This window comes from Lampris incognitus, chromosome 21 (assembly GCF_029633865.1).
Source record: "Lampris incognitus isolate fLamInc1 chromosome 21, fLamInc1.hap2, whole genome shotgun sequence".
NCBI classification, from domain to species: Eukaryota; Metazoa; Chordata; class Actinopteri; order Lampriformes; family Lampridae; genus Lampris; species Lampris incognitus.
In genome coordinates this window covers 6,681,183-6,701,268 of record NC_079231.1, presented here as the reverse complement: position 1 = coordinate 6,701,268, position 20,086 = coordinate 6,681,183, and the positions used below count along the sequence as shown (strand labels likewise).

Sequence of the window (20,086 nt, the reverse complement as noted above, 5' to 3'; positions counted from 1 at the left end):
CTTTATCTACCTAAACTATAAAGGGTAACAGGACTTTTTCTCTAATTACATCCGTTTCACAAGTGTAATGTATTGTATTTTAATAAGAGATCTCGCTCCCGTTTGCGTTGTTAAAAGTTACTGCATAAAAATTCTGTTGTTACATATATCTGAAAGTTACTGAATACATATTCTGTTTTGTTACATATATCTGAAAGTTACTGCATAAGAATTCTGTTTTGTTACATATATCTGAAAGTTACTGCATACATATTCTGTTTTGTTACATATATCTGAAAGTTACTGAATACATATTCTGTTTTGTTACATATATCTGAAAGTTACTGAATACGAATTCTGTTTTGTTAACTATATCTAAGTTACAACTGAAAGCTCTTATTTTTGCCCCAAAGAGTGAATAAATGCTATAATGCAATTTAAAATGCAGTTTCTACTGTTTCTATCAAATTGCAATCCCCCTCCCCCAAGATCAGGTGGAGGGGTCCTCAGGGTAGATCAAAAATACGCTCGGGGTCCAGGACCCCAAAAAGGTTGAGAACCACTGCTTTAGTCGAGCGGTTAGCGACGTCTCCTGCGGTGCGGGCGGTACGTGTTCGCCTCCCGGCCGCGGCACTTTCTGTGGTTGCGTCGTCCCCCGAATTCGCTACAATATGTCAAACTTTATGAATATTTTTCTCACCTCTGCCTAACATGGAAAGATCATTTAAATCAATCAAGTCGCACTTTATAGCGCTTTTGTAGCTGCAACAGCCACTCAAAGCGCTTCACAGTTAATTCATTCTCCTACAAATCTTTGTCGTATGAGACAACCGCAACAATCAATGGCAAAAAAGGATAATAGTTTATTTCTAAAAATAAAAACGCAATGTACTGAGGCAACACTATGGATGAGCCAAAATGGACACAGGACAGGACAGTTTAACAGAGAAAGGGGGTCGTCAGCAGTTAATATCCCCTTCAAAAATTAGAAATAAATACAAATTAAGTGTTCGTTTTACAGTTAATTAACTTCCCAATCATTTTCTTTGCTACTACAGAGTTAATTAACTTCCCAATCATTTTCTTTGCTACTACAGAGTTAATTAACTTCCCAATCATTTTCTTTGCTACTACAGTTAATTAACTTCCCAATCATTTTCTTTGCTACTACAGAGTTAATTAACTTCCCAATCATTTTCTTTGCTACTACAGTTAATTAACTTCCCAATCATTTTCTTTGCTACTACAGAGTTAATTAACTTCCCAATCATTTTCTTTGCTACTACAGAGTTAATTAACTTCCCAATCATTTTCTTTGCTACAATTAACTTCCCAATCATTTTCTTTGCTGCTACAATTAATTAACTTCCCAATCATTTTCTTTGCTACTAGAGAGTTCATTAACTTCCCAATCATCTTCTTTGCTACTACAGTTAATTAACTTCCCAATCATTTTCTTTGCTACTACAGTTAATTAACTTCCCAATCATTTTCTTTGCTACTACAGTTAATTAACTTCCCAATCATCTTCTTTGCTACTACAGTTAATTAACTTCCCAGTCATTTTCTTTGCTACTACAGTTAATTAACTTCCCAATAATTTTCTTTGCTACTACAGAGTTAATTAACTTTACAATAATTGTATTTGCTACTACAGAGTTAATTAACTTCCCAATCATTTTCTTTGCTACTACAGAGTTAATTAACTTCCCAATCATTTTCTTTGCTACTACAGTTAATTAACTTCCCAATCATTTTCTTTGCTACTACAGAGTTAATTAAATTCCTAATCATTTTCTTTGCTACTACAATTAACTTCCCAATCATTTTCTTTGCTACTACAGTTAATTAACTTCCCAATCATTTTCTTTGCTACTACAGTTAATTAACTTCCCAATAATTTTCTTTGCTACTACAGTTAATTAACTTCCCAATCATTTTCTTTGCTACTACAGTTAATTAACTTCCCAATCATTTTCTTTGCTACTACAGTTAATTAACTTCCCAATAATTTTCTTTGCTACTACAGAGTTAATTAACTTCCCAATCATTTTCTTTGCTACTACAGTTAATTAACTTCCCAATCATTTTCTTTGCTACTACAGAGTTAATTAAATTCCCAATCATTTTCTTTGCTACTACAATTAATTAACTTCCCAATCATTTTCTTTGCTACTACAGTTAATTAACTTCCCAATCATTTTCTTTGCTACTACAGTTAATTAACTTCCCAATCATTTTCTTTGCTACTACAGTTAATTAACTTCCCAATAATTTTCTTTGCTACTACAGTTAATTAACTTCCCAATCATTTTCTTTGCTACTACAGTTAATTAACTTCCCAATAATTTTCTTTGCTACTACAGTTAATTAACTTCCCAATCATTTTCTTTGCTACTACAGAGTTAATTAACTTCCCAATCAAAAACTGTATGACCCACTAACTTTACAGTCAAAGATATTTCTCGCCCCTAGGTAATAATCTTTTTTTAATTCAATACATTTTCTTTGATTAGATCACCCTCATTTTGCAATAAATCAAAATAAACTTTTTTTTTTAAGATGAAAACAAGCTGATGTAGGTCGAAAATGGTAGAACTGCTCGCCTCCGTGACAAAACGACACACACCTCACCACGCCACACGGCCGCTTTTAAGAAGAAAATTAGTCACAACCCCAAATCTACCTGTAAGGTAGTAATGTAAATCCGCCACAGGGTGGCACTGTTACGCTGTATGTTCCGCTGGGAATGCCGCAAATGGCGATGTTTGTCCCTTTTGCAACACCGTACCCCTAAGTCTTGTCCCGGGCAAAAGGCTACGTTGATACAATGTTTTTTTGTTTCTTCTGCCGGAAGCTGTGAGTATGATGAGGCCAGCGGGCAGCTGATAGCTGAGAGGTGAAGTGCAAGCGAGTGCCAATAAAGTGTCCAGGTCTCAGCCACGAATGGTGTAACCCGCACTTTGCGTTCGGCCGTCGTCTCCCTACACGCCCTGGGACTCTGCATTGTGTTTGTTGTAGTATGATGTTTGCGTGGAAAAGGAAGGAGGCGGAGGCTTGGCGTAACAGTGCCACCCTGTGGCGGATTTACATTACTACCTTACATACCCTTTTGCTTACGTCCAGGGGGGAAACTCGTATTACCACCGACCCTTCCAAATTTGCTACGTCATACGGAGGGATCAAAAACGTCGGGTAGAGTGTGACGTAGGCGACACGGGCCAGTGGGGAGGAGACGTGGTTCCAGAAGGGTTAACTCATTTACTTTTGGGCTTGCTCTTGTACATGCACTTTTTGGCAAGATGTTTCTACTTTTGTTACCCATAATATTCACCCTGACTTTTCCCTTTCTTATGAAAGTACGTTGCTTGGCTTTTTTACTTACTCGCCTTCTAAAACAAATGACTACTATATCATCAATCCGATTCTACTACTTGCCAAGTCACATATCCATAAGCCGAAACTCTCCGGTCGTAAACCTTCTTTTTTAATATTTGTGAATGAAGTCAAACAATATATTTCGACAATTCTATAGTCTAAGAATAGGAAAGCCATTAAAACTATAAATCTTTGTACTCAATTCGACATCTTTCAGAGCTGATTTGCTTCATTTTCATTTGGTTTTTATTACGATCCCCTGATATTATGTTAATTGTTCTTGTTGTTGTTTGTGTTATGGTGTTGTCTTAACTTGCAACACTGTTGTTTGCCAACAATTTGTGAATAAAAAAAATAAATAAAAAAAGACACGGCGGCGTCAGCCAACTTAGCCTTTCGGCTAGAATTTGAGAAGCTGGGGTGCGTACACAGGAATTAGATTTAACACTTGAAGTTATTAAGCCAGGAAAGCAGTTCTTCACGGGTGTTTTCTGTCAGGAGGGATCTACTGTTTGGTAGATTTTCCCACTCTTTGGTTGTTTTGTAATATAGCGGGAAGTGACACGAGTTGAAACGGGCGAGGCACAGCTACCCTCGGTGGTAATGGATGTGGTTTTAACAGTCTCATAAAATAAACGTTATCGCAATTGAATCTCTGTCCTTTTAGGAGGGAAAGTCTTAAAACCAGTAGAGAACATGAACAAAGTGGTATAAACGGTTGACACTTTTAACTTATAAAATGTTTTATTACAGTGTGGTAGTAAAAAAAAAAGAAAAAAAGACTTGATCTAATGTACGTTGGAACGGTGGAGTCGGGGGGGGGGGGGGGGGGTTACTCAAAATGTCCAGAAGAATCATTTCTTCTTATGTTGTGATATTGGGCTATACAAATAAAACTGACTTATCCAACAGGCCCATAAGAACCTGAATCTCACTCACTCATAACACACACACACACACACACACACACACACACACACACACACACACATACTTGCTTGCCTGCTGGTTGTCCATCGTATCCGATGATGACCATCTTCTCCTATTTGTGAGTCCTTTGGAGGCTGAATAATCCGATCCTGGATGCACAGTTGCGGTTGCAGGCCGGGCATGTAGAAGTGGTGCTGGGGGGGGGGGGTAGCTTTGCGAGCATGCCTCTTCGCATGCTTTGCTACACAGCGTCGTGTGCGCACTGGTTTTCCATATACTTGCCTCCTGCCGCACCATCTGGCGCTCTCACGTCTCACGGGGAGTGAAGTTCCTCCAAAGAGAGGGGTTGATCTGGCATCTTTTCAGTGTGGTCTTCATTTGGTCTTTGAAGCACTTCTTCTGCCCACTAACAGTGCATTGACCAAGGTAACACACACACACACACACACACACACACACACACACACACACACACACACACACACACACACACACTTCTGTCCCTTGAAAGTCTCACACACTCATGACATTTTCCTTTTCTTCACACACGTTGCAAATTTTCTCCTCTAAAACTAAGCGTCCTCCGCAGTGGTCACTCCCACAGTGACATGGCACTTCCTGTCCGGAGGTACTTTCTGGGTCAGGACAGTAGTTCCAGGTCAGCTCTGTCCCGGCCTTCACCGCTCTACAAGTGAGAGAAATGATTAGGAACAATATATCGATCCTGGGAAGTCTGGCTATGACGTGTGTAGCTAGCTGAGTGTACTACTTCCTGATTTCTCCCCCGGTTTTTGTCTTACAATAAAGGTCCATTTCTACATTAACTCGCGCACCAATCTGTATGTTGGTGTTGTTTTAATTGTCTTTTGCATCACTTCAACATAGAGTTAAAATGAGCATCCTACTAGCTCAGGGAGAGGTATATGAACTATTAAATCAAATTAAGATGTGGTTACTGCAGCACGTTGTGCTAAGCACGCTCACACATCACACAGGGAAGTGAGAAAACATTTACCGAACCCTGTTAACACCAGTCTCAAGGGTAACTACACAACAAAGGTCAACATTTCTGTACTACTGCTGGTCTGATTTGGGATATTTACCTTCTTCATGTGGGGATCTGGTTGCCCGAGCTCCTGCAGACTGCTGTGTTTTTATACTGTAATTAAGTACTACGTACAAAATGAACTACTCCTCACTGACTCCTGCTTATCTTATCTTATCTGCACAAGGTTAAGGAGAGGTCAAAGGTGACAGCTGACAGCGGACGGACTGACCTGCTGGTGAAGAAGGCGACTACAGGGAAAGCGGGGTCATGACAGTCGGTGAAGACGTTCTGTACAAACAGGTTGGGCTCACAGCTGTGCTGTACAGACAGACAGGGTCAGAAGGTCATTCTGAGGTCATGAGCTGGCACATCAACGTGTCTCCAGCCGTTTTGTCTCCAAACATCATGTCAACCATTTGTACCTATCAATTTCATCTGAAAACTTAGAACTGTGAACTACTGGTGTATCAGGTACACTTAAGGCAATACCTACTCCACAAATATATTCAAATCATGAACACCTTTCTAGTTGCTAATTGCCATGGTTACCGTCTGGTTGGACTTTCCCGGGAAAAAAATTATATAAAGCACAGCATTTACATCTTTTTTTCCCCCCAGATTTTCTCCCCAATTGTACTTGGCCAATTACCCCACTCTTCCGAGCCGTCCCGGTCGCTGCCCCAACCCCCCTCTGCCGATCTGGGGAGGGCTGCAGACTACCACATGCCTCCTCCGATACATGTGGAGTCGCCAGCCGCTTCTTTTCACCCGACAGTGAGGAGTTTCACCATGGGGGCCATAATGTGTGGGATGATCGCCAGGGACGTGCGGTCAGGGGAGGCAGGTGAGGCTCTGCCTCACCTTTCATCATGAAAAGAAAAAACAAATGATGATAAAATAAAATAAATATGAATATTTGTCTACTGATCTGTGCTATAAATGTAATCGATGTACAATTCCAATAATTTAAATCATTTTTATTATCGAAATCGCTGAATTTGCATATTCCCTGTTCAATTAGAGGGGAGATACGCGAGTTGAGGCAGCGAGGAGCGGGGCCTCACCTCGGATTGCGCAATCCCCCACAAACTGGGTTGAGCGCGTGCCTTTCGCTTTCTCACTGTTTGTCCCCAATGTCATGTTTTATTATATGTCCTCACTTTCCTCAAAATAGTTTTATGTATTTCATGTGTGTGTATGACATATATAGTCTTGCTGATCTTACATAAAACCGCACCGAAAAAGCAAAGAGATGAGGCAGCCAGCACCTCTGCCTCGCTGAAGGGGGGCGTATGCGTGAGCCCACGGGTTTACAGGACGGAAAGACTTGTAAAACTAAACGAAGATAAGGAGGACGTTTACAGCAAAGTCACGGAGACTTTTGTCCAGAAGGACAGGAGAATGGACTTCATTTTCAAGCAGAGGAAAGCCCATGCATACACTGCAGTACATCCTTTTATTTGTATTGAATGAGTATGTAATTAATTAAATACTAATAGTAGTAATAATAATAATAAATGTTATTTATAAGCGCCTTTCTGGACACCCGAGGACACTGTACAAAGATAAACAAATACAAAAAGCAACAACAGATAAAAACTACACGATATAGAAAATAGTAATAGTAATTGTGGAATTACTTTCTCTGAGCCGCTCCTTGTCCAGATATGTACCTTACTTATGTGTGTGTAAAGAGTGCTGATGAGATATGAAACACAAGCAGTAGTCAATGTGCAAGCTGCCAAATGAATGGTGAATTGAAGCTACTATATTGGGTTCATATATTTGAAAATCTTGACTCTGAAAAAGTCAGTGCCTCGCCAGCCACGAACCTCACCGCACGTCACTGATGATCGCACTACCCCCCCCTGAACAGGCACCCCGACCGACCAGAGGAGGTGCTAGTGCAGCGACCAGGACACACCCGCATCCGGCTTCCCACCCGCAGACACGGCAAATTGTGTCTATAGGGACACCCGACCAAGCCAGAGGTAACACGGGGGATTTGAACCGGCGATCCCTGTGTTGGTAGGCAACGGAATAGACCGCTACGCTACCCGAACGCCCAGCATTTACAGCTTAATTGTGAAAGCCAAATGAGGAAAAAGAAGGGAGGTTGTGACCAACAAGCAGCTATGGCAGAACAAGCTGGTAGAAGGCCTTCATCAACAGATGGTACAAAATCAGCAACTAAAACTCAAGTTCAGCGATGTTTTTTCCGTCTGGTGGTGGCGAAGGTGTTGACGCGACAGCACTAGTGACTCGCTCATTTTAAACGGATCGCTCAGCTTTACAGATGTCAAAACACCAACGCAGTTCTCAGTACCATCATAGATGTGATCACCCTCAGAATTGTAATTTGAACTCTGTCGATGGTCAGTACATTTAAGACTCTTCCTCGCTAAAAGAATTACGCTTTGGGATAATAGTTCGAAAACCACCGGGAGACCTGAGGCTACGCTCCTCTACATCAGGAAAACCTACATTAATAAAACGGCCCACGTTTCCCTGTCTGCTGGCGTCCAGGTAGCACATGTCCTCCGCCCACGTCTTCGTTTCTGTCTTCGCCGTGTCACTTTTGTCCTCCTTCAGCACCGTCTTCCTGGTAACCAGCCTTTTCTGCTCTCTCCATTGATCGACTGACCCGTCTACACAGAGAAAGAGGGGAAACATTCAACCGATCAGAGCACGTCCGCCTGATTAGAGACGAGCGTGTCGGCGCTGCGGCTCTCAGGGCTGCAGTCATTCACAAGAGATATCCTTCATCCTGGCGATTTCAAAACAATAAAGTACAAAATTCGAACAGTTATTGACCTATGAAAAGAAACCCTACCGAGTGATGAGGACTCTGGATCACGGCGTTCCACCAGTCCTGTCTTTACCTGGGTCTGCACCTGACAGCAAGAAAAAAAAAACAAACATGAACAAACTGGAGTTCAGACTGATGGTAAAATCTGAGGGAGATGACAAGAGGGAGGTGTCCCAGAACCGCTCTGAGGCGTCCCAGTCTCTGCTCCACCCGCTCTGCCGATTCGGACTACCACATGCCTCCTTCGATACATGTGGAGAAATAAAATGGCCTGCATCGTGATTTTGAGACACTTTATTGATCTGCGTAGGGAAATTACACTCCGCATTTAACCCATCCTAGCTGGGCCGCTCAGAGCAGTGGGCAGCCACCGTGCAGCACCCAGAAAATGTTCATCTGCCATTTTCTGTAGTGGTCCCAGTAAAGTTTGTTGTTTAAGTGTACTGAAGTAGCATATCACATGACATGGTTAAACTACGTTCACTTAAAAAAAAAGGCTATACGTGCAGTTGCAAGAACAATACTTTCCACACATCTTGGGACATTTGATTTGAAAGAGAATTTAATTTTAAATATACCTACTCTAATGATCTATTAACTTCACCTCTTTTATGTTTCTATCTACGGATTTTTCTTGTTTTTCTAAAGACTCACTTTGTATTAACAGGCGAACGAATTGCAGCTGCTGATAGCACCATGAATTGTGCATCACTTGCAACTGCTATCTGCCCCATCTCAAGATCCAATTTACAAAAGATATTACACGAATGACATTACAGCGCAAACACACCCATCACGTTTTGCAGCCAAGTGCAATTTGCCCTTGTTTTGCATCTGACGCATGAGGCAAAGTATAAATGGTGGCTTTGCGCCAAGAACACAGTCAGCAGGTTCAATATCAACAAGTACAGCAAGAACTGGTTGACATGGCAACCTGTATTTGCGTATTACAGTCTCAGATATATCAATACGTGAGGGTGTCCAGGTAGCGCCTCCTCTGGTTGGTCGGGGCGCCGGTTTGAGGGGGAGGGGGAACTGGGGGTAATAGCGTGATCCTCCCACACCTGACATCCCCCTGGCGAAACTCCCCACTGTCAGGTGAAAAGAAGCAGCTGGTGACTCCACGTGTATTGGAGGAGGCATGTGGTAGTCTGCAGCCCTCCTGGGATCAGCAGAGGGGGTGGAGCAGCGACTGGGACAGCTCGGATGAGCAGAGTAATTGGCCGAACACAGCTAAAAAAATCAATAAGTGATATTGTCCTGCGAAATATCCACTCATGAGCACACCTGGCATGATGATGCCTTCGCCTGGCTACAATCACAGCTGCCATGATCACTGGAATGTCTGGGCATCAGTTACCACCAACTCTCCGAAGAGCCCAATAATTTTCACTCTAACTGTATGCAGCTATTAGCCTTAGGTTTTGCAATGAGGTACATTTGCACAGAAAGGGGCCAATTTTGAACCAAATGTGTGCATATTACGTAATGTGAAAATGTGGAAATGGCATCGGAGCGCCAAACGCTATTTGCTGGCAATGCATTTCGCCTTTTGCGGGTGCTTTGAGAATTACATGGTTTCTGGGGGCGGCCGGGTAGCGTAGTGGTCTATTCCGTTGCCTACCAACGCAGGATCACCGGGTCGAATCCCCGTGTTACCTCCGGCTTGGTCGGGCGTCCCTACAGACACCATTGGCCGTGTCTGCGGGTGGGAAGTCGGATGTGGGTATGTGTCCTGGTGACTGCACTAGCGCCTCCTCTGGTTGGTCGGGTTGTCCCCGGATCAGCAGAGAGGGGGTGGAACAGCGAACGGGATGGCTCAAAAAAGAGCGGGGTAATTGGCCAGATACAAATTAGGGAGAAAATGGGGGAAAATGGGGGGGGGTTACATGGTTTCTTTTTGTCTTATTTTTGCAGGTTTAGTATCCGCAAAAGCCGCGCAATCCTTCTGTGAATTTGCCAGTGAGTGTTTTATAAGAGTGATTGTTATTTGGGCTGCTTTAACTGTACGCTCTCCCTCGTGCCTCTCGGCGATCGGCCGACCCATCATGGAACTTCAGTGACATTGTTGGTCACCTGATTCAGCGGCTCAATCGTGTCAAACATGATCAGTCAGTCAGCGACATTCGTGTTTGTAGGGCTGGCCCACTGGTCCAGTCCAGCCAAAAATTTCAGACTGTAGACTGAACAGTTTGGATCCAGGACAGTCACTGACCTCATCTGCTTCGTCCTGGTGTTGCTCAGAGTTGTGGGAGTTCTGGGGAGAGTCCACTGGTCTCTGAATTACAGGAACATGAAGTGGGGGGGAGGTGGGTGAAGACGTGGGCGGCGATGGCTCAATTAGGTTGCTTTGCCCCTCCACTATGGGCAGAGCCAGCCATTCGGTGACCACCTCCACCTCGTCGTCTGACAACTGCTCCGTCCTCTGCCGCTTGGCAAGAGGAACCTTCTCCGGACCCTGGTTTCTCCAGAGGACCAATCCTGTGAAAGGGGTGGGAGCAACACATGTCAGTTCATCACCAATGTTGAACCCAGTGTCACAATGGACATGTGAAGAAGTCTCTGGGCCCTATTTAAAAGGTGGATTCGGCACGTTGGAGAAACGAACGGTTTACCGCGGAGGAAACGGATCTGCTCGTGTGTGAAGCGAAAGTACGCCAGCACGCCATCTGCCGGAGCAGCAGGAATCCACCTGGTCTCCCTGAGGTGACGCGGGCACGGGAGGGAGGTAGTGGCGAGCGTGTCACCAGAACAGCCCCACGATGCCAAAAGTGGTATAATGATGCCAGGAGACCGGGAAAACAAAAGCTTGCCACTCACCGAAACATCAGTTACGATTAGCCAATTCTGATAAATATAATAACCATTTTTACATTTATTCTTTAAATATCACGACGTACACAATAATCTTTCACATTGTAATGTTTTTAGGTGCAATCTTTTGCAGGTTTGTGCACTGCTGCGTGTGTATGTGCAACAAGCAGCAGTTCAGACACCAGTTTACATCGACTGTGTCCTTGTCGAAACTGTGAACTATTTCTGATTTTTAGGCGCTGTTACGACCATCTCCGCCCTGGTCTGCCTGTGGCTTAGCTTGTCTCCACAGGTACTGGAGGTGGGCGCGGCGGTGTAATCGGCAACACTGGCGACAGCCGCGGCCCCGTGTGCCAGCGCTTCTTCAAAAAGCCTCTCAGAGCTCAGTTGCGCTGGTGCTCTCCTCCCCGAGACACCCTTTGGTTTTTGCTTGATGTCTGCTTTGTGTTTCTGCACCATACAACCCTACATCTACACACTCCTCCAACTGACCTTACTGATTACACTTGCCACGGTCAGTCTGGTTTCCTCTGTTCCAGTCAGGAGAGTTTGGTCCTGCAGTCACTCATGTGGTAAATCACATATATCCTGTTCTGAGTGAAATTTAAGAGTTCTGTAATATTTTTCTGCAGTCGAACCTGTCCTTTTCTAGTGATCCAGTTTCTAAATCAACATGGATCAACAATTGACCTTTCGCGAAGTGCCGCCCCAGAACGGTGCTTGTCCAATCCTACCTTAGCAACGGTCCGCCAAGCTTTCAAACACACAGCAAAATGCTGAAACGGTGTGCCTATGGGATCTGCAAATCGGATACGAGATATCTGAAAAGTTTGGAGGGGGTGTCATTTTCTTTCCCTTCCCGAAACCCAGAACGCAAGAAGCGCAATGTGGGCAATAGATGTCGCAGTATAGCAGACCCCATGGCCAGCTTAACCCATCCAAAACCAACAAAAATACCTGCCTGCTCCAAGCTAAGCTTGCTACTAGCTATTATTGATAGCTAATACAGCTAACGTGTTATTACGGTTACTTTTACCCACACAATGCGCTGATTTCTTCCTTCATGTTTCGGTGTTTTCCGGCTACTTCCTGGATAGTTCTGAAATGCTTGACGGGCATAGCAACAGTAACTAAGGGGGGCGGGACTTTGCGAAAGGTCAATTACCGTCGTCGTCTCACCAGCGCTGATCTCTGTGACCTTTCTAAACTGTCCACTAGGGGTCAACTTCCTTTTTTACCTGCGTACGTGCACACGAACGTGCCTGCATCCAAGTAATCCCGGCATCGCACACCCCAGCCTTTGTTGGACGTCTGAAAGACTTGGAGCCGGACTCTGATCCCTCTCTGGACCAGACGGTTCTGACACAGAGCCCGGTCACAACCACACCAGGGCCCGCACTCATACAGCCTGACACACACACACACACACACACACACACACACACACAGGCAAGACACAAATGAAAAGAATGATTGCATTGTTTAATGTATTCAGATTCTACCTTTTGACTTGATGTGTTGCTCACTGTGACATTTGGACATTAAATAAAATGTATGAAAATAAACAGTGAAAAGTTTTATATTGGTAAAATCAAAAATAATCCTGAAAGTAAAATTCAAAACATGAAATGTAAAGAGTAATATTTGCGTAAAAACTTTACGAGGTTGGTACTTTATGTTAAAATTCAGGATTTATGCATGCAAAAATAATGCACATATAGAGACAAATGTCCATTTTATTTTATTTTATTCTTTATGTTTTCTCCGCAATTATACCCGGCCAATTACCCCACTCTTCCGAGTCGTCCCGATCGCTGCTTCATCCCCTCTGCCGATCCGGGGAGGGCTGCAAACTACCACGTGCCTCCTCCCATACATGTGGAGTCGCCAGCCGCTTCTTTTCACCTGACAGTGAGGCGTTTCGCCAGGGGGACGTAGCGTGTGGAAGGATCACGCTATTCCCCCCAGTCCCCCCCCAAACAGGCGCCCCGACTGACCAGAGGAGGCGCTAGTGCAGCGACCGGAACACATACCCACATCCGGCTTCCCACCCGTAGACACGGCCAATTGTGTCTGTAGGGACGCCCGACCAAGCCGGAGGTAACGGTGGGATTCGAACTGGCGATCCCCGTGTTGGTAAGGAACATAATATACCACTACGCCATCCGGACGCCGAAATGTCAAGTTAAGTCTGATAGAACAATAGACAAGACTGACTGATTCTCATTTGAAATGAATAGATGTCCATTAGAGAGAAACACATTTAAAGTACGTAAGTACAGTTACCCTGAGGAAATGGGCTCAGTCAGTCTCTGATGGGAATAGTGGCGTCCCCCGGTGGTCATGTTAACACAGGGGCAGGTCTTCGTGTTCAGACATCCATCTGTACAGTCACAGCAGACGTCGAAAAGCGACGGGCCACGACCCAGGAAGCAGCCATGCGGCCAGCGGTCCTTGCGGTACCGGAAGTCCTCTGGCCGCACACCACCCTCCCCTGGACAAAGCTCCACTGGCGTGGGTTCGGTACCGCGGCTCAGATCCTGTTCTGGAGCACGTGGCCCTGCCGGCTGGGGAGTGTCCAAACACACGGCAGGGTTGAAACTGAAGAAGTCCATCTGTAAGAAAAAAATGACAACAGTAACATCAAAAATGTTTTGACTTTAGAGTTAAGCAGTCTAACATCAGGCTTCCCACGTGTGGGGAAACCTAGAAATTTATACTTTTTTTCCAGTCATGGAAAAACATGAAATTGATCAGAGGTCTTAGAAATATTTGACCATGCCCTCCACAAGACATGGTTTTAGATCACTATTCTATTTCATGCTTACTAGCTTACCTGTATGATATTATAGCTCTTTGTTGCCAACAAGAAATGCATCACATCATCATAGCTGAGGAGGCTCAGCCCACACGGAGCTTTGTAAACAACGTCCCGTCGCCATAAGTCTGATGCTCCCTCCGCCTCCTCCGCTGCCTCCTCATCCCGGTCCCCCAACAGTGGAGATAAAACAGCTTGGCCACTCAGCCTCTGGAAACCACACTGCAAGGGCACCTTCAGTGGGTTCTGCCCCCAGAAAGGTATGGTGGACTTGGGCAGGCTGGGTAGACAGGCCTGGGGAGTAGAGCAGATAGGATAGGAGTGTAGAAGAGGGAGGAGGAAAGGAACAGTAGAGAAGAGAGTGAGTCTATGTCATTATGTGCAACACGTCAGTATGAGCAGTCTGCCAATTACAGACCCATCTTTATCACAGACAGTGAAGATGTAGAGTTGACGGTGATATTTACTAAATAACGTGTACAATAACGTGTACAATAATGTCAAGTGTAGATGCTTTAAATGCATTTTGTCATGGTTGCGTTTTGTTTCGGGTTTTATTTTGAAAGGCTCGCCATTTTTTTTGGTGCCATTTCCTGTTCCTGCCCCCTGCCTTGCTCACCTGTCCCCCATTCCCTGATTGGCTCCCCAGCAGTATATTTTCCCCCTGGTTGCCCCGGCTCCTTGTCGGATGATAGTGAAACGGGAGCCTCGTCAGCTCATGTTGGCCTGGTGCTTCACACCTTCTGTATTTTTTCTACCTATTGCTTCAGTCTATGAGTACCTTTTCTTATTAAAGCCTCGCTTTATCCCAGCCTGTCTCTGCTGTCCGCATCTGGGTCCTGTTCCTGCTCTCCCCGTGACACGTTTGTTTTTTTGGGGTTTTTTTTAATCTCGCATTTAAACATGACAAGCTTTCTTACTTCTTAAAAAAAAACTAGCCGGTCAGTATCTTTTGCCGACAATGAAAACAATAAGCTTGATTCTAGTCATGAACTTTGGCTTGAATTTACCAAAACATGGCAACTTTCTAGTACACGTAACTCTTCTCATCCCTATCCCACTAAATCCACTTCAGTAATGAGGTTTGTAGCGCCGCATTATGTAATAACGCCGCATTATGTAATAATGTAATACATTTTCACATCATTATGTAATAACGCCACGTTTTTTTCAAATCAAGACATACATTTTGGTGGTTTATTGCATAATGCACCAAATTATTACATTTTCTTCATAAAAAAGTGTAACATCCGCATTTTGTAATAAGTTGTTACATATTCCACCGGTTATTACAAAAGGCGGATGTTACACCTTTTTATGAAGAAAATGCAATAATTTGGTGCATTATGTAATAAACCACCACAATTTATGTCTTGATTTGAAAAAAACGTGGCGTTATTACATAATGATGTGAAAATGTATTACATTATTACATAATGCGGCGTTATTACATAATGCGGCGCTACAAGGTTCAAAAGGATATGGAGAGGAGATAACTTAAGTTTCAGACACCCGCCATATTGGGAGAGTGTGTCTCCTTATTAGAAATTCGGTCCATTATACAGTGTCGGTCTTTACCATAGTGCAGTTGTGGGCCTGGTAGTGATCCCTGATTGGAAGGGGAGCCAGGAAGTCCTCCCTGACAGCAGGAGGCGACGGAGAGTCTGTTAGACCACTGGGCAGCAGGGGGGAGATGGGAAGGGAGGGCCCAGTCTCCTGGGCCGGTAGCTGAGTCACGGAGGTGTCCGACAACACCTCTGAACAGAAAGACCAACCGGCTGGTTTAGGAGAGTGACTTGAAAAACGTACGGCAGCGAGAACCAGAGCACAAGAATTTCATTGTATTCCAATACACATGATAATGAAGTTTTAACTTGGAACAGGATGCTAGTTCAATTCCCATAATGACAGTGCCCTATTCAAAAAAGGATGATGGCAACATTTCAAACCCTTGTTTTTGCTCTTGCTCACTAGCGCCAAACCCATTACTGGTGGTTAAAAGTGCTATTGCACATCTTTAAAAAAACAAAACAAAACTCTGTAATATAAACTTTGTGCGTGTGCAGCTGTAGTATGAATCATTACTGAATTTACCTGAACCAACGACCACCTGGACAAATGAGTCAGAGGGCGTGCCTGGTGTTGACGGGGTACTTTGGGCAGACTCCAATAATCTGATTATATTTAGCCCCTGGACGTACTCTGGTACAAAGAGAACAAAAACATAATGTCATTTCTTGGTGTGACTATAAATAACCGTTGTAGTATGTGGGAAGACAAACAGAAAAGGAGATATACAGCCTCGATACATATATGGCATACAGTGTTTTAACAGAAAACTTAATAGATAAGACAAGCAGACAGAAGTTGGCAGAGACGTAGCTGTGTTTTCTGGGTTACCTCTGTCTGAAGCACTGTTGTTCTGGAGGGCATATTTCAGGTGGCTCAGGTATTCACACAGCGCATCGAAAATGTGATCTACGTCACTCTCGGCCCAGAACGCCTTTGCCTGAGCTGAGGTAACACACCAGGAGAAAATCTTTATCATCAAATCATCAATCAAAGACTTATTCCTGCACACTACTGCTACTACTACTATTACTTTCAGCTGCTCCCGTTAGGGGTCGCCACAGCGGATCATCCGTTTCCATTTCTTCCTGTCCTCTGCATCTTCCTCTGTCGCGTCAACCCACCTGCATGTCCTCCCTCACCACAGCCATAAACCTCCTCTTCGGCCTTCCTCCTTTCCTCTTGCCTGGCAGCTCCATATTCAGCATCCTTCTCCCAATATTCAATTCAATTTATTGGCATTAAAAACAATGTGCAGGGCACATCCATCTTGCTCCTAGATACTTTCATTCCTCTTCCCTCCAGTGCATACCTCCACCTCTCCAGGATCTCCTCCACCTGCACCCTACTCTCGCTACAGATCAGTGTCATCCGCAAACATCATAGTCCACGGAGACTCCTGCCTGATCTCATCCATCATCACTACTGCAATCAAGATGGGCTCAGAGCTGATCCTTGATCTAATCCCACCTCCACCTTGAACCCATCCGCCATTCCTACTGCATACCTCACTACTGTCACACTGCCCTCATACATATCCTGCACTAGTGATGCACGGGTCAGGGTTTTTTTTTTAATACCCACACCCGTCCGACCCGTTATGAGAGCCAAGCCACTAAAATGTGTTAATTAAAAAAAAAAGACATGCATGTTAGGGTTACTACTCCTGTCTGTGCCCCTGACCGAGGCTTGACAAGATGAACTGGAGTTGGTCCCCAGGTGCTGCATGGCAGCTGCTCACAGCTCCTAGCTACACAGCTAGGATGGGTTAAATGCAGAGAAAGAATTGACCCACAGGGAAATATAAAGTAGTAAAAAAAAAAAAGAAAAAAAAAGTTAACCACCTAAACCCGACCCGACCTGCAAGCCTCCAAATTTAGCTTAGGCTATAGCAAAGTGAGCAGTTTTGCACCATTTTGTTTTTGGGCTGTTTGCCCAGCATAATACACCGACTGCAAGGCCTGAACCTGTGATATTTTCTAGTAAGCTTACCCGAACCCACCCAACCCGCAGGTTGTGGGTCAACCTACGCTTCACTATCCTGCACCATTCTTACATACTTCTCTGCCACTCCTGACTTCCTCATATAATGCCACACCTCCTCTCGTCACCCTGTCATATGCGTTCTCTAAATCCACAAAGACACAATGTAACTCCTTCTGACCTTCTCTATATTTCTCCATCTACATTCTCGAGGCAAGTTTCCCCAGTCTCACCTATAGTGGCCAACTTGTATGTGGAGGAAGTGGAAAAGAGGGCTCTGATGTCCTATCCAGGGACACCACCTAACCACTGGTTCAGATTTGTGGCTAACACCTGGGTTAAAATTAAATCCCAGGACGTACCACATTTCACCGACCACATTAACACTGTGGACAACCACAGGACGTTCACCAGGGAGGATGTGGAACATAACAGGTTGGCCTTCTTAGACTGTGAAATTGCAATTGGTGATGGGGGACATTTGATTGTTGATGTTTACCGTAAACCAACACGCACTGTTCAGTACTTAAGGTTTGACTCACATCATCCACTGGAGCACAAACTAGGAGTCATCAGGACGCTGTAGCACCGAGCTGACAACGTCCCCACCGACACAGCAGCCGGGGAAGGGGAGAAATCCCACATTAAACAGGCCCTGGCTAAGCGTGATTATCCTAACTGGGCATTTGTCAAAGCCAGGAAGACGCCCAAACAGTGCACCAGCCGATCAAAGAGAGGAGAAGGACGACAGCTGTCTAAGCATAAACCAGAGGTGATTCCGTATGTAGGAGGAGTGTCGGAAAAGTTGAGACGCATACTTTCCAAACACCATGTCTGAGTTGCTTTCAAACCCCAAAACACGCTGCACCCCAAGGATCGGGTCCCCCAACGCAAACAGAGCAATATAGTGTACGCTGTTAAGTGCCGGGGGGATAGCTGTGACTTGTACATTGGGAAAACCAAACAGACGCTGGTCAAGAGGAAGACACAATACAGGAGAGCTAACACATCAGGCCAGGACTCAACAGTCTATCTACAGGCCAGTAGCCACTCTTTCAAGGATGAGGATGTGCCCATCCTTGATAGGGAGGAACACTGGTTTGAACATGGGAGTCAAATAAGCCATCTATGTGAAGAGGGAACGACCATCCCTGAACTGGGTGGGTGGGGGGGGGGGCTAAGATACAGCTGTCACCATTTTACAATGCTGTGATTGCAACTGTTCCCCAATCCTCTGCGAATTGTACACGTTGTCACTGAAACTCTAGTTAATGGTCACGGCAATTTGCATAAGAAACAGAGTTGTTTTTGGTCGTTACGCCACTGTAATGTTTCTAAGGGTGGGGACACCTGTAGTCAGTTGAGACTGAAGAGGTCGCTTAGATGAGCAACGAAAGGTTTCTCCCAAATAAACGTTGTGTCCAGATGAACTGATTCAACTTCCTGTGTTTCTTTCCTTACCTGGATTATCGAGCCTGCATAAAGACATCCCCAAAGCAAACACCTCATCTGCAAGTGCTCGTTCCTGGCATGAAACCACACCCGCTCCTCCACACTACCCCATTACAAAGCAACATAACTTCCCTGGCTCTCTGGCTTTGAAAGACAAGTGCCAAAAAATGCCCGCTGAACAGAATCATTGCAGGAATAGAACGTATGAATGGAACCCCCTTTAATAAAAGCTCGAACGATGTCAGGGCTGTGTTCAGTCTTAGAAATAACCAAAGGGTGCCATAAGGGTGGCGAGCGGCTAGGTGAGTCCAGTGCATAACTTCCACTACCCAGTGATACACTAACCGGCTACAAGTCACACGCACGCACACACGCACGCAGCAGCATCGCATTCCACGTCATGCACGTCTTACCAACAAGCTGTGCGTCCAGTGTTTCATCCATTCCCATCAGAAGACGGCCTGCTAAATTTCCGCTAAGTTGTCTGATTTACGGGACACATGGGGGGGGGGGTTGCAACGATTTGCCAAAGACCGCCAACAACGCAAAACTGGGTGGCGACATCAACGCACGGCTCTTTCGCCCGCTAAGCTTAAACAGCAAAACGTTTGGCTCGTTTGCGCCATTTGGAAACGTGATTTATCCGGCCGGACGCTCTCCCAACGCGACGGCGGAATACCCACAATTCACCGCGCTCTTGCCACTTCCGGTCTAGTTGTCGCACGTTGCCCGGCGAGGTCGCCGCACGTAATTAGACTGTATTCATCACGAATAACGGACGGGATATTACGAGACTACTGGCAATGATTTGAAACATATGTGGGTTTTTTTGGGGGGGGGGGTTCTCCTGTGCGCGTTTTTTTTTGTTTCGCTTTTTTTTTTAAATAAAATGGCCCTACTTCTCGCGCCGTAGCGCGAGGGGGGGCGGAGTTCTAACATGTGGGTTATGAGATGACAACAAATCCGGCGTGCCTCATGAAATGGCAACGTGTTTTCGGCCGATATTGTGTTTTCAGCTTTCACCGAAGTAAAAAAAAAATAAAATGAAGGCTTTGCAGACGGCTGGACGTGATAAACGCAGATAAGAGCGCAGCGGCTAGTTTCAAAGGGCGAACACGGACGACTTCCTGTTTGGTTTTGTAAGACCGGTATTTAGACTCGTGCAGCATTAGATAAGGACATGGTCCCAGGTCGCGGCGTTGGACAACAGGAACTGAATGCCCAAGAGGGTAAGACTCATTTATTTGGATTACTTGAAATTGACGAACGAGTGTTTCATTCAAGCACAATAGTCAGATCCTTAGGG

The 20,086-nt window shown here is 44.9% G+C and overlaps 1 protein-coding gene across 1 annotated transcript; it reads right to left on the bottom strand.

The window, feature by feature from the left end:
• Positions 1-4,795: 4,795 nt before the first annotated feature.
• Positions 4,796-19,392, bottom strand: setdb2 (SET domain bifurcated histone lysine methyltransferase 2). Its single transcript, XM_056301454.1, has 12 exons — positions 19,194-19,392; positions 16,177-16,290; positions 15,871-15,978; positions 15,355-15,533; positions 13,795-14,070; positions 13,245-13,573; positions 12,197-12,366; positions 10,360-10,625; positions 8,169-8,229; positions 7,820-7,983; positions 5,565-5,653; positions 4,796-4,972 (listed from the first exon to the last, which is right to left on the bottom strand). The coding sequence occupies exons 1-12, from the start codon at positions 19,228-19,230 to the stop codon at positions 4,801-4,803; spliced, it is 1,965 nt and encodes a 654-aa protein (XP_056157429.1). The 5' UTR covers positions 19,231-19,392; the 3' UTR covers positions 4,796-4,800.
• Positions 19,393-20,086: the final 694 nt, after the last annotated feature.